Source organism: Pangasianodon hypophthalmus, chromosome 19, assembly GCF_027358585.1.
Source record: "Pangasianodon hypophthalmus isolate fPanHyp1 chromosome 19, fPanHyp1.pri, whole genome shotgun sequence".
NCBI lineage: Eukaryota > Metazoa > Chordata > Actinopteri > Siluriformes > Pangasiidae > Pangasianodon > Pangasianodon hypophthalmus.
This window is the reverse complement of record NC_069728.1, coordinates 11,623,635-11,651,481: the sequence shown is the minus strand read 5'-3', so window position 1 is coordinate 11,651,481 and position 27,847 is coordinate 11,623,635. Positions and strand designations below refer to the sequence as shown.

At 40.1% G+C, this 27,847-nt stretch overlaps 1 protein-coding gene across 3 annotated transcripts in view; it reads right to left on the bottom strand.

Annotated features, from left to right (window-relative positions):
• nhsl1b (NHS-like 1b) overlaps positions 1–27,847 on the bottom strand; it is a 100,979-nt gene that overhangs the window by 61,053 nt on the left and 12,079 nt on the right. The window contains exon 1 of one of the 3 annotated variants that reach the window (XM_053242175.1): positions 11,008–11,310. The exons of the other annotated variants lie outside the window; for them this stretch is intronic. Within the exon in view, the coding sequence (XP_053098150.1) occupies positions 11,008–11,164 (157 nt within the window). The 5' untranslated portion in view covers positions 11,165–11,310. Of the gene's footprint in view, positions 1–11,007; positions 11,311–27,847 lie in introns of those variants that run through there. 3 annotated transcript variants of the gene reach the window in all.

The following is a 27,847-nucleotide window of genomic DNA, read 5'->3' as shown; positions in this document are numbered from 1 at the left end:
GGCATCTCTGAACTCACATCGTGTCAAACCTTGAGGAGTTAGACCATCAGCCATGGACAGGAATCTGAGGCTACAATGGGCACATGGTCACTGAAACTTGTCAGTTGATAATAATAAAAAAAAAGACCATATGTAGCCTATATATATCATCCATTTCAATTTTTAGCCCATTTTTATGGAGCATCTGTTATAAAAGCTGTTTCTGCAGAAACCCTAACATATTGAAATGAGTGCATTAATATAAACCTGATTTGAATTACAGTCTGTCAGAGTAGTTAATAAAAAAAAATCCTCTGAACAATCAGATTTGAGAAAAACAGTGCTGTGATGTAATACAAGTATTGCCAGGATGGTGAATGCTCACTGGTGCTCAGAAATGTTATTCTTGGCTATAATGAAACAGATTATTCTATCGAGCAGGGGAAAGGGGAGTAAGACCCAAGTACAAAAAGGCAGCTGGTGAGGGAAAGTAGTCAGCAACTATTTTTTACACATCAGCCTATGTCACAGTTTCATATGACTATATTCTACATAACTGCACTGAACACCTCTACAGAGCGTGAATCACTCATACGCTTATAGTCTGCTTCACTTTTCTCCATCTTTTTGTCTCTCTCTCTGTTCATGTAGGCCTTCTGGAATCTGCAATAAGCTCTGTGTAATCTGGGTGATCTTTCATTGCTGCTGAGAGGTTAGAGGTTAGTGATGATGGACTGACTGGAGTCTGAATGCAACCAGCACACACACACACACACACACACACACACATACACACATACACACATACACACATACACACACACACACACACACACACACACACACACACACACACACATACATACACGCGCGCGCGCGGTTCTTTCCAAGGAATGGTACCTGTACAGAATCGGAGATCAGTGTGTTGTAAGTCATTACTGATTAGAAGCTGTCTCATGTTCCACCCAAAACCACATGATTAGTTACCCTGGCAGTTGGCCACAGTGTGTGTTTGTGTGTTATTAGCCTAAGTTTGAAACCCTAAGAACTGAGAGAGGTTTTATATGGCATGCTGCTGGACAAGTTTCCCAGTGAGCTAGATTTATGAAAGTACATTCATACATAGATGAATAGACAAATTGTCTGACAGTGAAATGTGTGGAAAAAGTAATCACTGAGACAAACAAGAGCAGAGACTTAGACAGCTGATGACAGTTTATAAGCTAAAGAGTGACATGAAGCCACCTATCCATCATGAAATAAACAGTCTGGTCACAAAATGTGAACAGTGAAGATATAAGAAAAATGCCAAACTTTACTGCAGCACCGTATTTTAGAGGTGAGGTGATATATTCCTCGAGTAAGTGTCTATTCCTGTCAGCTTGAACCAGTCTGACCTCTCTCATCAATAATGTGTTCCTATAGTAATAGGTGTTCCTATTAAAGTGGCTGGGAAGTGTATAGTGCTTTACAATAAAATCAGATGTTTTATTCTATTATAGAGCTTAAAGAATAAATATCAGCACAAATAATACCCATCTATAGGGGACACTTCACTAGCTAGCTTGCTGCGCAAGTTAAAGCTCCAGTTTGGTCCCCATGTTTTGGTTTCCTGGACATCCAGCTGACCAGTTTAAAAAGTGGTAGATACTGTAATGTAATGTAATAAAGTATGTCAATACTGTAAGCTAGTTAAGTGCATTAGATTACAGACAAAGAGAAACAAATGAGTATTCTAACAGCACATCTTGTTCCAGCAAGCCGTTGGCCATCATTTCAGCTATAAGATTTGGCGATCTTTCCTTGCATCACACGTAAAAGATATTCACGTCTGACTAGTATTTACTTTCTCTCAATATGTTTAACCACAAGGTGACTGCCTGTAGTAGCCTGTAGTAGCAGGAGAGGTGTACAGCAGCTTTGCATTGCACTTAAATTTGCTCAGTTTTTGTCATGTTCTCACATCCCTGCACATTCAATTCAGTAAATTCTGTCATCTCTGAACGCTAATTAATCAGCCTTGTAAAAACAGTTTTACAATAGTTCTACCAAAAATAGTTCTTCCAGATAGCGCCATGACTGGTGTGTACTACAACAATAGTTGCAGCTAAATTGCTTGTCCCAGGCACCAGGGCTTCTGATTTATAGATTTATACAGGATGGAATGCTATGCACTACTTACAGGGTAATAACTGTAGAACGCGATATCACAGTTTTCAATAGATCATGGTATCAGCTAACATGAGGTGATAAGATATGCAGCTGTTCGACGCTGCGTTATCAAGTTTCTCTACTTTCTGCCTGAGAAATTAGTTTTAAAGCGAAATATGTTGCTTTAAAAAAATCTTGCAGCACACTCAAGTCACACTTGGTAATGTTTCATAGGGATATAATTGTCTTTACTGGTATACCATAATGTTAATAGGTTTCCTTGTGGATTTAGAAACTTCTTTTTGATTGTATGAGCGCTATAGGGACACAATGGCACCACAGCCTCTCTCCTGGAACCCTCAGTGCTAAATGTCTCCTAGAACAAATGAATATGCTGAAAGTGTATGAAGAGTCTGTAAGGAATATCGAAAGGGAAAAGCGTCAAATGTTTATATACGGTATATGTACTCAGTACTGTAAAAAGTCTTAGGCACCTTTTTGTTTTTTTTTTTTTTTTTTTAGTATAAACTTTGTGGTAGATTTTTATTTTATGACTTCTACATTATCAGGTCAGTACAAAAACATTTTTGATTTTCAAACATTAGCACAAAATTAAATGTTACAGAAAAATGTTTGTATGTCTGTAAAGAAAGCAGCATATTATGTAAGAGACACTTTTCAGACAAAAAGCATAATGAAGGCTGCTGGGTTTCGCTGCAATAATAAGAAGTAAGTGCGACAGTCAAAGTCTCCAGAAGAACTGTGTCTGGTTCTGCAAGATGCTCATTAGACTACTAGATTAGACTACTAATTTTTTTTTAAAGCAAAGGGTCATCACACCAAATACTGACTTTGCTCCATTTATTACCGTTTACTGCTCTTTATAGTTTTTTTAATGTATAAACATTTAATTTCATTACTTTGCCGGCATCTTTGCTCTAGAGCATTTCTTTGCATGTGTCTAAGACTTTTGCACAGTACTGTATACAGTAGTGTGTGTGTGCGTGTGTGTGCGTGTGTGTGTGTGTGTGTGTGTGTGTGTGTGTGTGTGCGCACATACAGGAAGTGCCCTGGGCTGTTTCCTTCCAGCCAGAATGCCGGCTCATCAGAGTGAGCTCATTGTTATGGAATGACAACAGGACAGCATTTCTCACAGCTCTGTTGCGCAAACACAAACAGAGGTGTTCAATACAGCCAGCCAGAACTAATGACACACACTTACTCATACTGTACACTCACTCACAGGGAAGTTCAGCAGTATACACCGTGGGACGATGTTGTGTCATACTGCAGCAGTGCATATGGAGGAGTTGACAGCAAAAAAAAAAAAAAACTGACTCGTCTTTCACGGCAAAGCTTTACGCTGCATGTCCAATGTATGTGAAGTCTAAATAAATTACTTGTCCCATTTAAAAAAAAGACAAGATTTGTCTAAAGGGCAAGCCCTGCACAAACTTTAGTGAGATAGAAAACAGGTGAGGGGAGACATTTTGCCTCTGTTGGAGAAGTTTAAGTAGCTTAGGATCTTATTCACAAGTGATGGGGGGAAAAAAGAGCATAAATTTGACATGGATGAGAGGCAGTAGTGTTAAAGTTGCTGTGCAGGTCTGTGGTGCTAAAGAAGGAGCTTAGATTTTGGACAAAGCTCTTCGTCAATCTATGTCCCTATAGTCACGAGCTGTGAGTAGTCACTGTGACTGATAGGGTAGAGAGAGTACGCAACCCCTCTCATACAGAGAGCACTACCAGTTTTGCTCTTGTGGACTCTCGGCCACAGATAGCTGTGGCATCGGCAGGAGTTGACCTCGCAATCTCCAGAACACACGCTTTTCTTTTGGGCCAATCGGGAACTCTGCTGCTCCTCTGAGGTGGTTTGGGTTCTTTGTAAGGATGCTTAGAGGCATATCAGGCACGTCCCAATGGACAAAAACCCACTGGAGAGATTTTATATATATATATATATATATATATATATATATATATATATATATATATATATATATATATATATATGTGTGTACATATATGTGTACATATATATATATATATATATATATATATATATATATATATATATATATATATATATATATATATCTCACAGATGGCTTGAGATCTGGAATCTGTGGCTGGTGATAGAGAAGTCTGGACTGACCTACTGACCTTCTCAGACCTTCTTGCCACTGCAACCCCTACCAGCAACAGCGGAAAGAAAATGAACAAATTAAAGAAATACAAATATAACAGTGAAAGAGGCTTGAACAAATACTAAAAGTAAGGTTTGGTTTTTTTGGTATAGATATATGGAAACCTGCAGCACGGTGGCACAGTGGGTTACATTGTTACCTCACTCTAACGGTTCCTGTTTTGATCCTGAGCTCGAGTTACGGTCTGTGTTTCTCTGTATGTTCTCTGGTTTCCTCCCAACTACTAAAAACATGCCAGTAGGTGGTGGACTGGCTATGCTAAATCAACCCTGTGTGTGTTGATGATGACTGGTGTCCCTGCCTCACACCCAGTGTTTCCAGGATAGGCTCCAGATCCACCACAACCCTGACCAGATAAAGTGTGTACTATAGATGGATGAATGAATGTTTGGATGTGACATGCCTTTCACATACTGTATAAATCTCACATCTCAAAATAAGAATGACATGAGAATGTCATCTCTCTGATGATATTATGTAAAAAAAAATCTCTCATTAGCATGAATGAAACATGCTGATCTGTGTGAGAGTGCCTCATATCTCATAGTTCATTTGAAAGACAAATTATAAACTCTGCTTAAACATCCTATCAGAGCAGTTAAATATAGACACAAGTGGGCAATTTAAAAGTAATTTGTCCTTTATTATTTCCATGGTAAGGTTAACTACTTGCTATGACTATGAAATTGATGTCATCAAAGCTTAACTTAATAGTCAATTATCTTAATGTTTGTCATTTTAGGTAAATTTTCCAATACAAAGCTGCCACTTTCGACTTTTCCCTTAACTTTTATTTGCCTTTTACTTGTCGTAATATTTGTACAGAGGTCCAACAGCCAAAGAAAGCATGCCGTATCCAAGCAGAGGAATTGCTTTTAGATTAGCATATTAACAGACCTGGCATCCCCGGGGAGCCTTTCAGAAAAAGAGGAGGTGGTGAAAGAGACTGGCAGAGATTCCCACACGTTCTACTGATCTGTCGCCAACGTCTCTGGCATTCTGCCCAAAATCCTAACGGCTCTGTGGAGAGTTCACGACGGCTGACCACACACAGACAAACCCAGCTTTACCAGCAGCTAAGCACAGTTTTAATCTCATTAATCTTACTACGCTACAGCTACACAGCTTAAACATCTGAAGACGTTGAATATCTAGCTTTAGTAATTTAGATCAAAAATGTTCAACTTCGACTAAAAGTTCAACTTTTGTCTAAAGTTAGATAATTAATATACATTTCCTAAACATTTCCTAACCATAATATACATAATATATATACACATTATAATATACGTTTCCTAAACATAAATATTTAACATCATGTTATTTATTTTATATCATTATATAAAATATACCAGGGAATCTGAAACATTTTGCGGGGTTGCAGTTAGATTAGGAGTGGCACAAAATTATCATACCTTTTTTAAGATACACAATATGTATCAAGATGGTTTGTTCAGGTTTGTTCACAAAGTGCCAGCAATACAGTACTGTTGCATTTAAATAACTGCTAATATAATAAAACTGTTAATAATATGTGTTCATTATTAATAATCAAATTTATGTTTATTTTTAGTTTTTATATTTAAAAAATGTTTTGTTTATAAAAAAAAATTAATAAAAATTGACAAAAAAAGACAAAAAAAATAATTTTAAATACAAAGTTTCAACATCACATGAGCTGCTTCCTGTCAGTTTGTAATGATTAAAAAAATGTAAAAACATTAAAAAGACCATGATATTCAAGATTTTTAATTATCACATAATCACATAATTTATCACAATATCAATATTATATTGTCTTATCGCCCAGCCCTGAGGTCAAGGGCTATCTGTAAAAACTATCTATATTAACTAAATAACTACTGATGCAACAAAATGAAAATTTCTGTGTTAAAAAAACAAAAAAGTTTTTTTTTTTTTTATACATTTCTGGTAGACATGTAACTGAAAACTATTGCCTTCTATGGCACTGTGTACCGAGGCTCGATATGCTCTATTCTGTTTTTCTATTTTGTTGTTTTGCTGTATTCTGCATATTGAGCAGCATGTGTGCAGTGTATCAAGCCCATAGTGGAGATGCCCTTGGGTATTGTACCCCCACTTGATAGTTGGCATCAATAGTGATTACAAATTCCTTGTCTAATGTCTTTTGTTGAAACCATGAAATGGTTCAACATGGCTGACTTTTTTTTTCAGTGGCCAAAATTTCAGTGCATCTCTAATAACTATTACAACTATAACAACAGCAGCTGATGATGATTTTATTTGATTTTTTAAAAATATCACAGGGCCTCTAGCTATGTGTCATGGTCACCCAGGGGAGACAACATTACGACAACACAGATGGAGAGAAATAGAGAGAGTGACTGATAGAGAGTGATTGAGAGCTCTTATCAGCTTACAAGCCTAATAAAAGAGGGAAAGAAAAACACGAGTAATAGCTACTGCTGTGTGTCATGGTGGTCTGAGTCTTTCCTAATTCACCGCCTGGTCTCCCTTCTCTAAATAAGCACTGCATACGGGGCACGAGGCGAGGCCAGGGCTCAGGCACCCTCTCCATCTCTTTGGCAGGGTCCCATACGCTTCCACTCTCCACAGAGCCATTACTGCCTGATTTAGGAGGAGGTGAAAGAAAGACAGAAAACAATAGAGAGAAAGGGCAAGAGCGAAAGCGAGAAAAGAGGGGGAGGTTAGGCCGTTGTGTCTGGCCCGTGTTATGCTGATCAGCCAGACGCATGGCGACCGTCTGTTACCGTGACAATAGAACGGCGGGCACGCGGCCGGCCCTCTGCCTACTGCAGCTGAGAGCTGTCTGTTAGATGGTGTACAACCAACACACAACACACCCAAAACTACTAAATGCAAAACGACCAAAAAATGCACAGCTGCATGATCCCAGATGCATGTGTGGACATGTAGCCAGCTGTGTCCTCCAGCATCTCAGCACTGAGGAGCAGCTGATATCTGTCACACACTCAGTCTTAAAACTCAGCACTCAGGCTTGAACAGCTACAGCCCTTTAAACATCACACTCAAACACACAGGAGCTGAAAAAGCTAACTAAAGGGTGTGTGAACTGGACAAGCATCTGTCCATTTAAGGCTGTGTTTAGGAAATCAGTACTCAGAAGCCTCTGCTTGGGTCTCTTTCACACACAAAACCCAAGGTTCAGTAACATTTCCCGTAGATTCCTCCCAGTCCACTGACAGGTCCAGCCTGTTCGTGCAGGATATGAAAATCAGCAGGATGTAACGTCTAAAGCGTGCAACAGAAAACACTTTGTTATGAATGATGATGGTTTAATTACAGATCTAGTGAGTGCTGATTAAACGATGTTAGAATTATACAACACAACACATTTTGTCCTGTTCTTACATGACACGCTACAACACTGGATAATAAATAGGAAGGAAGCAGAAAAGCAGCCAGACACCAGGTGAGGGTAAAAACTCATTTTTTCTTGTCTTCTGCAACTTCAGGGCATGGAAAGAAAATGTCAGACCTCAGCAGAACAATGATTTATGATCTATAAAACAATCAACTTCAGAAGGCGGTGGAGTTTAACAGCAGAGTGGTGGAGTTTCTACAGTGTGCATCATAAAGTGAGTCAATGAGGAGGGAGCAAGAGACAGACACACACACACACACACACACACACACACACAGAGACTACAAGACATCACATTACATGTCCACATGCAAAAAAATATGTACATAAGTTTTCTTTAGTTGCTCAAACGAAATAGCTGTTCTGCCTGCTCTTTGTTTGCTCTTTTCCATCAAATTTGAGTAGCAGCTCTAGTTTTCCATTTCCTCCCTCTCTGTTTTCATCTCTCGCTCTCTTGAAAATGGTCTCTTTGTTCGCAGAGAGAGGGAAATCTAAACCGTGCTCCCACCATGAGCTTTAATCAGCAAAAGGCCACATTACAGCCACTATCTTTAACCTGTGCTACACACACGAGATTTACGACCTGAGGACGTGTGTTTGTGCTTTTCCAATAACAGTACACTAATGTGTTTATGTCTGCATCGTGCTACGACACGTTTGGCCCTAAGGGATGGAGCCATTAGGTGACTGATGATTTTCTAATATGATTTCTTGTCTGTGTGTGTGTGTGTGTGTGTGTGAGACTACTAGATATGAGAGCAGAGAGTAAAGAGGGAAATTCACTACAAGAACTGCATGTTCTCCTAAAGGCTGAATCCCTGCTACACATCTTGGTACATAAACTACACTTGGAACTACAAGTATAAACCTCAAAGATGTCACAGCCACCCACGGTCAGAAAGTCAAGAGAGCAAACTTGGCTGTGCTCTCTGGGTGGGAAGGGTGGCATACTCTCTCTCCCCTGTCAATCACAGCGACACTAGCCAATCGTGGGCGTCTGTGAGCTCATATAAGCAGAAGGGGGTAGATAGTTCTTATCTGAGAGTGTGTTACTCTGCCTTGTGATGGAGCATGAGCAGCAGTACAGAAAGATGTGGTTGGCAGGCTTCATGTGTCTCAGAGGAAGCATGTGCTAGCCTTCACCCTCCCCGGTTGGAACCCTTCCTGGCTCTACACTGATCGTTGAGACCCCTGTTCTATAAAGGTGGTTTTCACACTGGGTGCGTTTGCTGCGGTCTGAATCCGAGTGCGATTGTTCCTGGCACCCACCCACAGCGTTGGTCTGGTTTCAGACTCACTTGACACTATCGAACCCCGGTGCCTTTGCGTTCATTTTACATCATCACAACACAACACGACACTTATCGTCTGCATTCTTGTGAGTTTTGTTTAACTGCTCCTCTATGTTTTCTTCTCTCCATATGCCATGATGGCAATAAAGCAACAGCGTGCTGGGGTTTTATCAGCTAAACCAATGTCCACAGTTGACTTAAAAATATGAGATAAGACAGTAGAACAGTAGACAAGCAGCATAGTTGTTTTCTGGTTCTGCAACTAGACGCCATGACTTTAAAGACACATAGAAAGTCCAAGTAAGTGATTCATCTATGGACACTTCACTCCATAAAAAAAGGAAGGGTCACATTCAGACAGAAGTGCTGTGTATTTAATGGACCTGGTGTGGACAGAAACCTTTGATTCATTGGAGAGAAGAAACATACGAAGTGAACAGACAGAAGAATGGAAAAGAAGAAAGAGAGATAGAAATACTGAGAGATGGATCTGTTTCACTCGCCACAGGGCAGCATGAGCTGTAAAATATTAGAGGTAACAACCGACAGAAGACGAAAGAGGGAAAGTCCAGCCTGAAGGGCTGCTGTGTTTGACACAGCTTCTGTTTCACATAAAGAAACACACACACACACACACAGGCTTTGGCTCAGACTAACCACTTAAGCAGATACATTACAGCATGTACAGCAGGAATCTGAGAACAAAAGAGAAGTGAATCAGATGAGATGGAAGAGCAAGACTTATTAAGACCTACTTTTTTTTTTTCTAAATTTGCTCTTCAGAAAGCCACTAAGGGGTAAACACTAAAACCGTCGCACATGCAGAACGCAAACGTGCACACTCAGTCCTCTTTCCTTTATAAGAGTGCGGTTTTTCCCACATCTAGCCCAAACCCTGAGGTCATTCACACAGCTCTCATTCCATATCCAGTTTCGAGAACATTCCTCTCCCGCGGCCGAGCTGTGTTCACGGCTTACACAGCACCACAGTGTGAATCTCTCGAACTGAATGGCTGGGTATTGGCGGCTATTTCACAATATGATATGCAGCAGAAGTCATGATATGATATGCATTGAAACTGAAACGATTTCCAACAGGACAACTTTTGTATCAAAATTTTAAAAAATTCAATGTTATTTTACAAATTTTCAATAACCGTGTCACCCCGGTCAGTGTTGAAGTTGATCCAGGGTTTATCCCACGAACAGTGGGCATTACACCACCACCAGTTGACACAATCAGGTTTGATCCATGGATTCATGCTGTTAACACCAACTTCTGATCCTCCCATCTGCATGTCGCAGCAGAAATTGGAATTCAACAGACCAACAGGTCAGTTTTTTCCAATCTTCAGTTTCTTCGACCTGTTTTTGAGAGCCTGTCCCCACTGTAGCTTCAGATCCCTGTTCTTGGTTGAACTCAGTGTAGCTTTCTTCCTAAAAAAAGTGACTAGTTTATGTGTGTGTCCAGAAATCTTATCCCACCCCGAATAGCACTACAGGCCAAACCTTGAATCAGTAGCGATGTGTAGTAGTTACAGATCAGCTCAGTGTCAGAAGATATCACACTTCCTCCCTGTGTGGTCTATTTCACAGAGGAATTAGGAGGCGCCCGGGTTTGAGTCCACTGCGCTTCATTCACCATCGAGCAGGTTTTAGCTGTGCCCTTTCTACCACCAGACTACAGTTTCCTCCCTTTTCTTTTAGGCATATAATCAGACAAGCCTGAGCTAACATCAGCAAATGCACACTGACACCTAATGACATCAACACAACCAATCAAAATTTACTAGTGCGTGTTTTGAAATTTCACCATGAAACCCATGAGTGCTAGAACTGAATGACCTACAGAAGAACCACGGGAACATTTGCATGCATTTACAAGATGCCAATTCTTTGGAAGCATGCTGCTAAAGCAGCCTTTTCAGCAGGCTTTAAAGAGAGCCTGAAGGAAAACAATACGTTGCTAGAAATACTTAGAAACACTTACCTGTGTTCAGCAAAGCAGTGACAGACGAGGTGATGCACACAGTCATGTCCACACACACATAAGGAGTGGGAGAGAGAGAGAAAGAGAAACTTGTCAATTCATTCAAAATGAGAGAACAGTTGAGCAGATACATTTTATACACTATCAATAAACACATTAAGTCTGATATTTTCTAAGTGAATTCCAGTCACCTTTTTCCAATTCAGTGCAATTTAAATTGGGATTTCTGTACATATGACTTATGACTTTCAGCAGTCAGATTGGATTCAGTGTGGCGCAGGGTATTTCTTTACATCAGAAATTTAAACCAAGAACATGAATTAAAGCCAACATTAAGGGGGACTATAGTTTTTATAGCTGCATGAAACATTATTGGACATTTCTCTTATGTAACTAATCAGATTTGATCGCTTCTCATTTGTTAATGCTGGCACTTGAGCTAAAAAAAAATCAGATTTATGGAACAAAGACTTGCCCTGCCGTGTGTGAGAGTCATAAATATCTAAATCTTTGGCAGACAAGACACGTGATGTCACACAAAAGTGAAATCAACCTGCTTCATTTAGAAAATGACTGCTCACAGATTTGAGAGTTCACCTTTTTATTCCAGGTTTATAATTTATTCATACTCAATAAATGTTTTGGCATGTTTTCGTGGCTGTTTTCTTGACTTCTGTTGTTCCACTGAGTCAGGCACCTGGTAGTGGTGATGAAAAAGTGGCAGAAGATGGCTGGAGAAATCTGTCCATTTTTATTGCTTTACTGCTACACTAGTGCATTGTGTTAGTATAGTGAAAAAGGCTGAAAAACCATGAAGGCTTATTTTAATGGTGTTCACGTTTTTTGATTTTTTTTAATTGAATCATACTTAGTCCTATTAAAATAGACCCAATAGGGAACTAGCTGCAAATGGCCTCAGTGCTTTTGGTGTTCACAGTACAAGTGGACTCAAAAGGGGACTCTTTCTGGACATTTTAGCACTGATGAGATCTCAGACCACTTGTTCACACCATGACTCTTTTACTATAGTGTAATAGTGTCATTCAGAATGGTTGCTTTACATGACGCTATCATTTGCTGAAATGCTATGATTTGGCTGAGAACCAGATCAGGGAAAACAAAGCTGAAGGGAAATACCAGAAGCATTTTTAAAGCTGAACCATCGAAATCGACTCATGCTTCATGCCATAGACCTATCACTCTTAAGCTGTGAGTAGCTGGGGTAGATACATTACATGCAAACATTACATATAATACACACATACTCTATACTAATAGCATTATACAGTAACTATTTGTTGTGTTCACATATGCACAAAAAAATGCTGAGTCATCGATCTGAGACCACTTGGAGCACTGAAACGTACGAAGTGTTTTCATAGAAGCATGTTTGAATTCTAACATTTAAAAAAAAAATAGTAGCACACAAAATCTGTTTTCATAATTGGGGGGTTTGTATAATATTAATATGCAAAATAAAATATTAAAACAAAATAAGAGATTGTGAGTTTCTCTCGCAACCCCAAATCAAATGACCCCTAGTTTGGGAAATCCTGATATAGGCAATTAGTCAGCTGAGTGGGGAAGCTCTGTGTGTGTGTGTGTGTGTGTGTGTGTGTGTGTGTGTGTGTGTGTGTGTGTGTGTGTGTTAAGAAGCATGAGTAAGAGAGGGGAGGATAAGCTGCAGTCTATCAATTAGAAACTTTGTTGTGTGTGTGTGTGTGTGTATGTGTGTGTGTGTGTGTGTGTGTTGGGGTGCTTTGAGGTTCAGTGAGTATGAGTTGGAGATTCTGAATGTGGTCGAATTGCTGCACAAAAGAGCGCACATTCCACCCAGCTTCACTGCATTCCTGCCCCACCAAATCTGCACAGGTCAGGAGGACACAGTAATCCCTGCTGCGTTAGGCTATGTAACACACACACACACACACACACACACACACAAACAGAAACACAGATCATCAGACAGAAACACAGACAGACACACAGACAGTCAGACACATACACAGACAAACATGCAGAGACACTGAGACAGACAGACATACACATACAGACACACACAGACACGCAGACAGACAGACAGACAGACAGACACACACACACACTGTCACTTATAAAATCAGGCTCACTCTGTATACAACCATTCACAAATGTTTAAAACAAGTCACATATATGAAGTGAGGCTGAGGTTATCATTAGGATATCTGTCTAACGGCTGTGAGGTGATGTATGAGTGGAAAAGGCATGCAGGACTCCAGGAACTGACAGTAACACATGAAGGACAAAAGACAGAGGAATTTGTGTTCTATCGTGCGTTCAACCAGACGACAAAACTGCACTGGTGCCTCAGACAGGTCTGTGCCTGACATACAACAGGGATCCACCCAAAAGAGTCACATGGTAAAAGGATTTATTAAGGTTATATTGCGACAAATCTGACAAATTTTTCATTTTACAAATATTCGGAATCTGAAGTTTTAAACTAATCTTTCCTGCACGATTCACGCTGATGCTAACTGAAGGCATAGTTTAGCCAAAATAAAATTCCTCCTGCACCCTAAATTAAACTAAACACCTTCCAACATTTTAGATGACATAAACTTTGATTAGCTGTTTGAAACCGGTTACCTAATTGTTCTTTATTTTTTTTCATTATACGCTTTGTCATTGATGATACAAAAATATACGTAAAAACAAAAGAATGTTTCTCACGCCATCCATTTTACAACCAAAACCACCAACCAAAATCACGACCTCCGAATTCGTACGCACGAGGACTTGAAGGCAGCTTTAGCCTGATTTTCTTAAAACCGCTAGTAAAAACCTCAGTAATTGTTTAATAATGGTATGAAGAAAGACTTTAAATGCTCCGTTACATGCACACACATTCTATGGGAGCAATGGACTGAAGTAACTCTTCTGAACAACACACACACACACACACACACACACACTCCAACAGCATACCTGAATAGGGGCTCCTCCTCTTCCTGAGGCCCCAAAGACGGATCCCTCTCACAGGCATGACCGTGACCGTTTATCCCCTCAATCTCCACACACACACCACACACACACACACACACACCACACACAAAGCTGCACTGTAAATCCCTGCACATACACACACGCACACACTGTCACTGCTCTCTGGTGTCACAGTGATGCCTGGCTGCATGCATGGATGAGGCACACACGCGCACGCAACCCACACACGCAACAAAAAGAGCCTCAGACGGAAAGAGGGAATGGGGAATTAAGAGAGACCTGACCAGAGTGACCCCCACCGGGCAGGTTGCCAAGGTGATGCCCGTGCTATCTAGGGAGGCGCGTGGTTGCTAAGGAAGGGCCCCTTTTCCTCCCGCCCAAATATTCTAAACCAAGGACTAAGATGACCAAGTGCTTCTAATAACAGTGACGTACAGACACCTGGAGAAAGATGCCTGATGCTCAGTCCATCACAGTGGTAAGAGGACACAGTGTGTGGCTGTGGTTACCAAGATCCACTGTACTGCTGATGATTAATTCATTTATGTCTTCATTACATATGAATGTGGACTTGTTGAAAGAACACTTGTTGTCAATATTACTTCAAATTACCAAAACTATATTTGTACTTCTTTTCTCTAAGCTAGGAAGCTATTAAAGGGTTGTGACAAAAGGTTATTTTCTTACATCACTAAAACTGGGAAACTTTTTCATAGAATATTAAAAATCTCTGCTGGTGTTTTTAAATCCAGATTAAAAATGTATTTATTTATCCTGTTGCATTCATAGTTCTTGGGTATTTAATTTTATTATATATTCTCAAGATTAGTCATCATAGAAATCATATCTTTTAATTCCACTTAATAATAATTGTAGCATGGTTCATTGTGTGCTTTAACAGAAATATTTTCCTTAACATTTCATGTATGTATCTATGTAAAGCACAAAGATTTTTGGCTCAAAATAAAACAGTATATTTAAATGATGATGATGATTATTAAATGTTGCATGCACAGTGTGCTTACAACATAGTATTCTCACACTGAAATCCAGAAAATGATTCCTGCTGAGGTTCCTTTTTTATGTAATGATGTACCAAATGAAAATTTGAGGGCGAAGCAGAAATCCAATTTCAAGAAACCACCGGGCTGAATTCTGACCATGGAATACTAACGCTCAAGTACCAGTATTTTTCTTCATTTATGTGGCACATTTATTTTGTTTTAGTACCATGGATATGAATGGATGAATAATTTGCTTTGATTTATACTTTTCAGTAAAACTGAATCACCAAATGACTCTAAAAAACCATAAACACCTGCTAATTAAGGTTTTAAACTGTTAATCTAGTTAGCCGGTAAACAAATTTTGATTCATAATCTACACTATTCAGCTAGCAATGCTGGTGTGGTGCCTATTTTAACAAGAAAAAAAAAAAAAAAAAGATTACTACATTGAGAAGAAAGTTGCACTAAAAGTTGCCTTTTTATTGTTCTGGTTAACCTAACATTTCAGATATAACAAATAGGCTGTTAAATACAGCTGCAAGCAGCAATTAACGGGGCCAAGCACTTTTTAGTTTAGTAGAAGACGCAAAGACACTGTTCTGGTCTAACTTCCTGTTTGGCAAATCACAAATTCTGTACATCAAGAACACTCAGCAAATCCCAGCAAATAAAGAGAAAGAAGAATCATGATTTAATGTTGAGAAGTTCAAAGTATATGAGCAGTATAATGACTTTGTGAATTATAGTTACACCCCACCCCCCCACCCCCCCCAAATGAGGTGAATTTAGAAAAAAAATTAAACAAAGCTGAAGAAGAAGAAGGAGAAGAAGACGAAAACATACAATGAGGTGCTAATTAAGCCAATAAACCTTCTCTGCACTAGCACAAACACAGTGTTCACATCACACTCACTTACTCCTTCACTTTCTTAAGTGCCTCTATTAGGATGACTGCAGAGGTTTGGCTGGTTGAGATAAGAGCAGGCATACAGAGAGGCTAAGGCACTCCAAACTAAGAGATTTCAGCTGAACAGCACCATGGTGTCTACATGACCCCAAATGCCTGTGGTCTCACTGTGGTGAACTAGTAGCATGGGAACCCTCCCCTGCTCTTCCATCCAAACATCCATCCATCCATCACTGCTCCTCAGGCAAACATACTCCACTCAGGATTCTGTCACTCGAGGAGATCTCAAGACACTGTGATGTGTGTGGCTTCATAAATAATGCACCGCCCAATGCACAAACTGATGCAGATCTGGTCAGTAATTAGGCTGCACTATTTTTACACAGCAGAGGAATTAGTAATATACATACAACTACATACTTCATTGAAACAAAAAAATCTTCAACTACGCTGAGTGGAATATTGTAGCGATTCAATGAAACATGGTTACATTGAGCCCACCAGTTCCACAAGCACTCATCATCACCGTGACTGAGTGCCACTGAGTGCCCCAGACAGGATGATGTGCAGAAAGAGAGAAAAAGAGACACAATGAAAGGCGTTATGTTCTACAGAACCCAGTAAAGTACTACAGAAACAGAGGGAATGTCAGACAGCCTTGGCCCCAATAGTAGCATGACTCACTGAGGCCTTGACATTCCACTGTGTGTGTGTTTCTCTGTGTGAATGTGTGTATATTTTCATGGGAAGAATATTGTGAAAATATCTATGATCTATCTGTACTGTGGTTTCCTCCCTCATGCACAACGGTACTCAAATATAAAGGAGATAAAACAAGGAAAACAGACTACGTCCAGCAACCGCGGTTGAAACCAAATCAAAACAAAGCGTATTTCCCACATATCTGCAGGAAGTGCAGGAAAATACTGAACTCTAGCCTGAGCAGGCAGGCAGAAAGGGTGTGGCCATGGGAACTGTAAATACTAGCAATGAGTTCTTATTTGCAAATAGTCCATTATTGAGAGGTTAAAAATTCAAAGAGCCAATTAGTCATTTATGAGTATTATTTAATAATAACTACAGGAATGTAAGGATGTCTAGCACAGGTGCAGTACACATGCCATGGGTAAGCAGGTTTTGCCACTCATTCAAGCTATTCAACAGACAGTCTATTTCTTCTAGAGGCTTAATGTCAGAGAAAAATGCATAGTTCCACCACTATCAGGGTATCACACCATTATTTGTTTCACTGTGAAATCATCATGGGATATTTTAAGCCTAGTGTCACAGTAAATGTGTTAATAACTCATTGATGTGAAATTAATATAAATTTTCCTTTTCATCCATACTTGTACAAATTGAGATGCTTCTGACTGAATCTCATACAGGGCTTTGTCACAGTGGTTGCACTTTGAAAGGTAAGTGGTCAAATTTTAGTTTTAGTGCACTTTATTTACAGATGCAAGGTGTAAAATCCAAATTCTCTCCCTTTCTCCATCTCCCTCTGCCAAACATCTTTGTCATGTGGGAGTACAACAAGGTGACAGTTAACTTACCTTTGCAAGAATGCTTTGACTGGCTTGTGTGGACCTGGAATTTTAATTTATCAGATGAATTAAGTGTATGTAAGTGTCCTGAATTTTTTTTTTTTTTTTTTTTTTTTTTTTTTTTTTGCAGTCGTCAGATTTTTTTTATGTATATCAGTGAACTAACTGAGGCTTAGGCCTAGCTTCTGGCTCCCAGTATAGCTCACACAATATAGTGGCTTTAAATAGAGATCTATTTATAGTGCTCAGGCACAGTGGATATGAAAACAGATTAAAACCAAGTTTGGTTATGCGAGTATGGGAACAAAGTGAAACCAAGCCCATCTGAGAGAGCATGATTACTGAGGGAGTGTCACTCTCCAGTCCACAGAGCAAACCTAAGACAGAAATGGAGATGAAAACAGACTGTTCAGTGGTTCATCTGGCTTTCCCTCCTCATCCAGATGCACACAGATGAGCTGACAAAGCTTTTGTTCTCTTTGTGGCCTTTAGTCGTTTCCAGCCTGTGTTTCTACAGCCTCAGCAAAAACAGACTACGGGCCGGCTACTGTATGCGGTCATGGACAGCGCCACAGGGTGTTTATTTGACGAAATGGGCTTTTGTAGCACACAGACAGTGGTACATTTGTTTTAATTGGCATCTCTGATGGGTTCCAGGTGCCACTCTGTGTAACATGTGGAAGATCTCCGAGCCAGAGGCCCACCTCTCCATCACAGTGGATGTGGCTATGTGTGTGTCTATGGAGGCGTCTCTACTGGAGAGAGGGAACGCACCACATGAAAGGCCGGCTGGGTGTGTCCCCATATGGCCCTGGGGTGAGTGGGGGTTGGACAGAGGGATGGAGGAAGGGAAGAAAGAGAAAACGAGAGGAAAGGGCACTCTGATGTGCTGAGGCCCCAGTGTCTGCAAGATGCAAAAAAAAAAAAAGCAGCTGCTTTGGTCAACCCCCTCCCACACACACACCCTAGGCCAATTAGCACACTCCTTGTTGTTATGTTGTTAGTGAGTGTTCATCATAAACTCTCTCCTTTCCTTCCATCAAAATCTCTCCATTGCTCTCACATAGAATTTTTTTCTGTATCTTAACAAATGCCAATCCTAATCCCAAAAATATACCCTTAAATATAGACAAAGAATGCAGAGTGGTAGAGAGAAAATAACAAATCAGGAATAGAACACACAAAGTTTATAAAGACAAGAGAAAAATTGTTTTTAAAAAAAATGTTAGAATCAGATGATTGGGAACGCATCACATCACACAAGTCCTCCACCACAAAAATCAATAGTTATTGCTGGTTGTCATAACTGATTTTGATCTTTTTAATGGAACTCCACAGATCCTCTTGTTCAGCATCTGTGTAGTCTAAGAAAGCCACCAACCATCAACTGCTTGCTTTCTAGCCTGTCAACTGTAGGTTGCTTTGGATAAAATTATCTGCCAAGTAAGGAACACAACACAATGGAACATAACTGGGTGGTGGTGTACAATGATTACATTTTTAAATGTTTTTTTAAAGAATGGCACATCATACTTTTCGTCAAATTAGTTACATTTAATGTTGTGTAACATCCACAAAACAAGTTACTTTCTTGCTAATTCCCACCCGCTAACTACGTCTTCCCCACATCACACAACAGCTACCAACTGGGGAGGGTGGGGCAAACACCTACACACAGCCTGTGCATATACTTTTTTGTTAAGTGACACAAAACTCAGTTTATTGTTAGACTTAAATTATGCACAATACTGTTACTATAGAAACAATAAACTATTAAAAGGAGTGCATAGAAAACTGTGATTTAGCTTGGAGTACTGGAGTACTGTATTTTTTCAGCCGTGCTGCTACAGAACATTGGTCAGAAGGTGTTGATCAATCAGAATGGAGTATTCAACAGCACTATGCTATAGAATAAAATTTTTACATTTCCACCTCCTCAGTAGGTGCTTGTGTGCTTTTCTGCCAGTGTAGCTTGTTGATTCAATGTGGAAGAACTCCTGATGTGTCCAGTTTAATTAAAATACTGATAATAGACAGCCTAAGAGATAAAGATTATATTAGTATATCAGTATATGATCCTCTTATGGAACAGGGGGCAGACCCATGGAGGAGTGGAAGAGTGAATGAGATATGGATGGGAATGTAAAAGAGATAAATCAGACTAGCAAATGATCTTCACTGTGACAGACACAAAGAGACACTGGGGCATGATGAGCACCAGGCCGACAGTCCCAGAAGAGCCATGTTCCCTGAGGAGTCAGAGCCCAGGCTTGGCTGATTAACCCTCCTGGCCTTGCCTTTCTCCAGCAGAATATGCACACACATCACCCAGAAGCCTGTGAAGAGAGGCTAAAGAAGCTATTGTACAAGATCCCAATAGATGGAAGCAAATTAAAATATGCCACAAAAGCAAAAAGAAAGATTTAAACCTTTTTTTTAACCGTTCATTTACTGAGAACTCCAAAACTAGTGTTCTCTCTCTCTGTCTCTCTCTCTCTCTCTCTCTCACACACACACACACACACACACACACATATGCACACACACTAAACCCTGCCTGAAAGACATCCTGTAGAGATGAAGTCAAGCGAAACATGAGATCCGTCTGTCCTCAACTCCCCATTCAAACTCCAGCACAGTCAGGATACGGTAGTAGTGACCTCAACACACACACAGGGGAAGGTGGGGGTGTACTGAAACCGCACTCGCTGTTCCATCAGAGCCTGAAGCCTGGGTACTACACTCCCCATATACATAGTCAGTCAGAAAAGTGCAAATCCCATAAGCTACTCACCTAGAGACAACTGGAGATGGCTGCATTCAACATGTTACACACAAGTTATATACAGTATGGCCAAAAGTTTGTGGACACCTGACCATCACAGTCATGTTTTTGAACATCCCATTCCCCCTTTGTGTTTATAATTTCCTCTCTTCTGGGAAGGTTTGCCACTAGATTTTGGAGCATGGCTGTGGGGATTTGCCCATTCAGCCACAAGAGCATTAGTGATGTTGGGTGAGGAGGCCTGGCATGCAGTCGGTGTTCCAGTTCATCCCAAAGGTGTTCAGTGGGGTTGAGATCAGGGCTCTGTGCAGGTCACTTTAGCTCTTCCACTCCAACCTTGGCAAACCATGTCTCCATGGACCTCGCTCTGTAGGTTTGGGCTCGACCCCTTAGTTCCAGTGAAGGAAAATCTTAATGCTACAGCATACAAAGACATCCTATACAATTGTGTGCTTCCAACTACGTGTCAACAGTTTGGGGAAGAACCACATGTGGGTCCATGATCCATTTGCTCTTTTGGTCGATGCTTTTATCCAAAGTGGTTGACATTTGTGAGATGATACAATTGTGCAAGAGTTAAGGGTCTTGCTCAAGTACTGACAGTGTTAGTACTTCAATTTAAACTCATGACCTTCTGATCATTAGCCTAAAGCTTTAACCAATCAGCCAACACGATTGTGTTTAAGCCCAACCTCAGAACTCTGAACCGATCTTCTCGGATGACGGCCTTCGAAAGTGTATAAATTAATCACATTTCAGTTAAAACTATTAACCAGTAATCAGGGCTCTGTACAGTGCTCTGTAAATTTGCTAATATGTGAATTCAATCATTCTTTCATACATCTTCAGTAACTGCTTTATCCTGGTCAGGGTCACAGTGGATCTGGAGCATATCCCAAGAATACTGAGCGAGAGGCCGGAATACAGTCTGAACGAGACAAGTATAAGTATGTAAAATGTGACTCAGAATTGCAACATGAACATAAAATGTAGGATTTAAAGTACATATGAAATATAAATTTAGGCATTAGACTTGCTTTCATACACAGTGACAAAATCAGTCCCTACTCTGCCATTAAGCTCTCGGATATAAACAAATACTTTATAAAAAAGTACACATGCTTTTTGGCACAATAACAGTAAAAACACACACATTTCAAACCACAGCTATGCATGCTTCTGCCTCCTGCCACACACACACACACACACACACACACACACACACACACACACACACATACACACATACACACACACATACACACACACACACATACACAAATGTATTCACACTTGCAGGGTTTGACTGGCAAATGCAAACCTGGCTCTATCAGGCACACAGAGGTGTGTGAGGCTGACCAAAAGGAGAGATCTGGCAGAGATCTGTTTTTTAAAAGCAGTCTTCACACACCTAATATGAGCTGTGTGCCGTTTTATGTCTGACCCGGAACGCTGCTGTTCTGTGTTACACAAGCTCATAAAGACTCGACAATTCATGCCTAAAACCACAGAACCAGTATTACTGCTTCCTTCTCATAAAATTTATAATTTATACTCAGCTTGTCAATAACACTTTTTTCCCTTTTTTCGAACTTTATCTCTGCTGTGGAAAGAAGGAGGAGAAAGTCAGAGAATAAAACGGACCCCCTCCACAACCAAACACCCAAGCACACACACACACGTATGGATCACACACATGTATGGAACTTGTGTGGATCTTTTTGAGGAAAGCGTGTTGATTTGCCTTGCGGTCAGAAACACTGAGCAGCGCTGATATAGAACATTAATTGACACTTTCTGACCAATCAGTATGAGAAATTTGAAAGCGCTGTTGCGGAGTTTAACAACTCCCCTTACGAATCCATTATAAGTGAGTTTTACATAAACAGGTTTTTGATCTTTTCTCAGTACAGAGAAATGTGTCGAAATGATTATCCGTGGTAAATACATATACATTACAGATGTGGTGGACAGAGTTTAAGCCCTGAAAAATTCCTTTAAGACATCTGTCCAGTGTGTGCGTGTGTGTCTGTGTGTGTGTCTCCATGAACAGGGCTTTCAAAGGCCCGCTTTACATCTGCCTCACGCATCAGTCATGGTATATCACTCACTGATGTGCATCCTAAGAGCCAGATGATCTGAAAATGTAGCCATGTAACCACATTAAACGCTGCATATCTGCCGTGAAGATGAACATCGCTGTGCTTCATATTCCCCAGAAGGACCACTACTACTGCGTTCAGCACTCGTCTGTTTAGTGCATTCCTCTGTTGTGGTGCAGACACACACCACTCTTTCTCTGTATGTTTGGGACAAAATACTGCGTGTTCAGACAGACAGAGGAGGATGGATGGGATGGACATTTCCCCTGCGCCTAAAAGACTGGCCTCTATAAAAGCAGTTCTCACAATACAGACTGTGCTAGAAGAGAAATACTTTGGGACGAGACTGAGGATGTGATAGGGCCATTGTCAAAACCTCATTCTGTAGCGCAGGCTGATTTATTCATAACGCTGTGGAGTCTTCTGAACCTGTTGCACCAAGTTCCATTACACTGATCTACACAGACATGCAGGCTGTATACGTATTTATATAGTTATCAGACTCAAATTCTTGTCTACTCCCCTTTGACAATCTACACACAGCTGCTCCAGCAGTGTCAATGACCTCGCAGTAAAACAAACCCGAAACACACACACACACAAAAAAAAAGCCAGCGAGTGCAGAAGAGAGAAACGCAGCACCTTATTTTTAGTGCTTTGTAATCCCACAGGTATAAACAATGTCTGGAAGTGTGGTCAGTATTAGAGCCTAAACTACACGCTCATTACACTGCTCATAACTTCAAAATCATAAAATACAAAGATCTGGCCACCCACGAGCTTCCACCCCACGTTCTGCATAACCAGCAGAAATGAGGAGGGTTCGCAAATGGTTTTACTGCAATATGACTTTACTGGCAAGACCAAGTTTCCAAATAACTATCCTTCCTGAAAAACATCCTCTTGGAGAAGAGTATCCAGGAGCTCCAGCACAGCTGTGTAGGAAGTGTGTGTGTGTCAGCAGTGGGCGTGAGAGTGAGAGACAAAAATGTGGTACTCACCTTTTCCGTTATGATTTCCCTTATGAATTGGCTGAAGTTAGTGTGGTGCTTTTGTCCTGCTTTAAACTCTGCAGTGTGGTATATTTTCATGTAGTGAGTTCAACAAGAGCTGCTCACAAGACAGTCCACACAGCACTTTTACTGCCTGCCTGCTTTTTTTGTGTGGGCAAAAAGATGATGTGACACTTATCGCATTATTAATTGTAATTAGGGCTGCAACAACTAATTGACAAAATCAATAAAATTCAATAATAATAAAAATAGTTGGCAACTGATTATTAACTGATTGAAATGCTGCAAAAAATTTTATTTAAAAAAATTACCAGTATTGAATATATTTTTAAAATAATCCAAATAATCGACTAATTGGAAAAATATTCAATAGATTCAATCAATTATCAAAATAATGATTAATGGCAGCTATTACTGATGCAGCAAAATAAATGTGACCTATTTTTTAAAGAACCTATAACAAGAACAGCATTTGGTTCTTTCAAAACATTCTCTCTCTTTCTCTCTCTCTCTCTGTGTGTGTGTGTGTGTGTGTGTGTGTGTGTGTGTGTGTGTATACCTGGAACCTGTTGTGATCAGTGTTTTGGTCCCAGTCAATGGAGTAATGCATCGCTTTTCACTCACACTCTCTGGGTGTTTTTCCACTATACATTCAAAAACAACAACTGCCTCAAACAATATAATATCTAGAACCAGCCGAGGCTCTAGCCCTGTGAGATTCCTTCTCCATCAACAGTAAACTGGAACATTTTCTGTCTGATCGGCCGTTTGCTTAACCAGCTTATAAACAGATCACTGCTTATGCTTGCAACAAAATACTGACAAAAATCATTTACTGTTTTTTTTTTTTCAATCGAATCTCTTCCACAATAAAATGCGCAGTAAAATAAAAAAAAAAAAACTGATCATCAACTCAAGTTAATCAAAATGTGCAAAAGAAACTGTAAGGACATTTGTTTATAAAAGTAGTTTATATAATAAATGGAATATAAAAGTGTTTCTGTTTGTGCTGCATTTGTGCCATAAAAGTAATTTTTGACCTGGCAAAGTTTCAACAAATTAAAGAGAAAGAGACAAACCAGCATTATAGTACTGATGAAGCAGACAATTCTGTGATTTTTACTCAGCGTATTTCTCCAGTAACACGTTGCATCATCAATTTTGCATTTCCAATCAGCAAACAGCGGCGCTCACCTAATTCCCCAAGTACCCTTTAATTCTGTTGGTGCTGATCTTGTACTTGGAAAAGGCTCCATGCTTCTCCGAACACTAGTGACTTCATGGTTATTGTTTAACCCCGTGTTTAGCTGTTTTATTTGCAGATCATTAGCTTCCGTCTGTCATGCTATCTGGTTTACTGGTAATTACAGTGTGTAATAAAAACATAAAGGCTAAAAAGAGGCCTTTCCTAGTATTACATTTACTGTGCTTTAAAGGCAAAGTTAGTGTTCACATTAATGCTGCAGGGATGCACATGGTCAGCAATAATTCTCAGATAGCCCGTGGCATTCAAAACAATGCTTGATTGGTATTAAGGGGCCCAATGTGTGCCAAGAAGACATTCCTCACTCCATCACACCACCTCCACCAGCCTGTACTGTTGACACAAGGAAGGTTGGGTCCATGGATTCATGCTGTTGATGGCAAATTCTGACCATCTGCCTGTTGCAGCAGAAATCAATATTTATTAGACTAGAGGACTTTTTTTTTTTCTTCAATCTTTTTTCAATCAAAACTGTCCAGTTTCAGCTTGTGCCCACTGTAGCTTCAGATTCCTGTTCCTGGGTGACAGGAGTGGAACCCAATGTGGTCTTCTGCTGTTGTAGCCCATCCACCTCAAGGTTTGTCGTGTTGTGCATACTGAGATGCTTTTCTGCTCACCCCGGTTGTAAAGAGTGGTTGTGAGCCTTCCTGTCAGCTCGGACCAGCCTGGCTACTCTCCTCTGACCTCTCTCATCAGCAAGGAGTTTCTGCCTGTGGAACTGGATGTTTTTTTTGTTTTTCACACCATTGTGTGTAAACCCTAGAGATTGTTGTGTGTGAAAATTCCAGGAAAGCAGCAGTTTCTGAAATACTCAAACTAGCCTGTCTGGCACCAACAACAATGCAACAGTCAAATCACTGAGATCACATTTTTCCCTCATTCTGATATTTGATGTGAACATTAACTGAAGCTTCTTTAGACCTGTATCTGTATGATCATCTTTCATCAGCGTTCTAACAACAAAAATTGTGTACAGAGGACCAATCTAGTGTTCAGCATTTGTCACAATGTGGTGTATACACACACACACACACACACACACCACTCCAAACATGGTCATAGGAATTATGGGAGGGGTTCAATTACAATATTTCATAGTAATGAAAGGTTTGGGTTGGAGCGACCACACACACTGTTTTTTTGAGTGATCTAACCCACATTTATGCGTATAAGTGCTTAACGTTCAGTCTCCATGTTCAGTCAACATAAATCATTGAGGTTTTAAGAGAGGAAAAAGGAAGTGGAAGAGAGACTGGCCGTGGAAGGTTAAGGGATGAGGAGAAACAATAAGGGTCTCTGAGTGACAGATGTGCTGGAAAATCCAGGTTTATTTTTACTGAGCATGAAAGCAGTGAGGAACAGAGCAGTTAAGTGCAGCCACATGGCCTCAATGGGCTTTGTGTTTCTGTAAGAGGAGCCTGCTTCACCTGCTGTAGGGCATCACACACCCTCATATAGTGGCCACAGAGGGAGAGAATTATTACTTTCGAGGTGTGTCACATGTACTACAGTATGTGCAGTATGTAGCATGTGTTGTCAACAGAGTTTGTTTTAGAGAGAATCCTGATGTGATACATGCTTGTGTGTAATACCGACTGTTCCATGTCACAAAGCCCAGTGACTAATGCAACATGGGACCAACAATCAAACAGGCAAACCTCTACTTAACACACTTATTCATTTCTAATTTCACACTCTCTTTGCTTCTTTTATAAGTTCAGGAACTACAATTTCAAAAGGCTAAGGATTTCGCAGCCATTGTCATTGTTCATATTCTAAAAATGTGAATGTCTAAATTCAAAACGTCATACAAGTACACCATATACTGCACAAGTATATACTTTATACCACATTACTTCTCGTAGGAGTATTACTCTGCAGAGTAATTCACAGCTACTGAAAAAGCATTTAGTGGTTCAAGCCAAAAATTATGCAGTTAAGTAACTGAGAAAGACTTTACTGCAGTCAGAACAGATTTGAGCATTAATTTTGTAACTGCAGTTTTTCCCGCACTCAGACGATGAAAAATATACTAACTCCAATATACACAATTTCAAATATTTTACATAAAATTACATAAAGAGGAAATAATGAGAACATTTGTAAGTGCCAGTTTCAGGAGTCTAACTGACAGATGGACAGACAGGTCTAGGGGTGAGACAGCAGAGCCCAGGGCAGTCAAAATGAACAGGAGTGTAAAATAACTAGCAAACAATTATTAGCTAATTTTTTGTTATATATGTAGAAAGCCCTCACAGCCAGTTGAGAATTTAAGGGCATTTTAACATTTCAGTATATTAATTTGTCAATAACTGACACAGCCACCACAACCAATAAAAACACTACAGTCTATCAAGCTATTTCGGAATTAATAATGGCCAGTTCACAGAGGCAGTCATCGGATTATTTGCTATATTTAGAGAAAAGAAAAACACTGCTTGTCTCACGCTCTAACTCAGTGCCGTTACTAGCATGCACTTTTGAAACACCAGGTTTTAACAAATTTACAATTTAGCATAATATTCCTTCATGAATAATGAGTAAATAATGAGAGAAGTGGATGAGAACACCCTTTCTTCTGCATGCTCATGAAGGCCTAATGATCACACTCAAGGCTCCCTCTTCACCTTTGACCTCAGCCTAAAAAGAGGCTGTTTTACCTCCTAATCCAAATACACTCCATCAGGCCACACTGTGGCACAATTAAGACGGATGTGAATAGCTTCCGTTGTGAATAGGGAGAGGCCCAATACTCGCTGAATAGCTGTCAGAATTGAAGAGGGAGGCTCAGGAAATGCTTTCTGATTCCAAAGAAGGTCAAACAACTAAGGGTAAAAAAGTTTAAACGATGGACTTCTGTTAGAGAACAGACACACTGCTATCTAATTATAATCTACACATCATCAATTATTAAAAGATGTGGACTTTCCACCACTAGAGATTTCCGGCTAACATGACAGGGTTGCTCTTTAGTAAGCTTTCATGCGTTACAGTTCACAGTCATTGTGCGTGTAAGCAGGTGCCTGTATGTGTCTGTGCGCACTGAACTGTTTGAGCTAATGCATTAGGCAGAGAGATGTGTCCTTAAACACAATAGCTTCTGGATTTGCCCATCAGCAGCAGCGCTAGGCTCGGGGCATTAAAGCCAAGCTGAACTAACACACTGGGTGAAAACGCGTGGGCAGGAGAAAGGGCAAAGCAAACACATGTCTAACCCCATCACATTACAC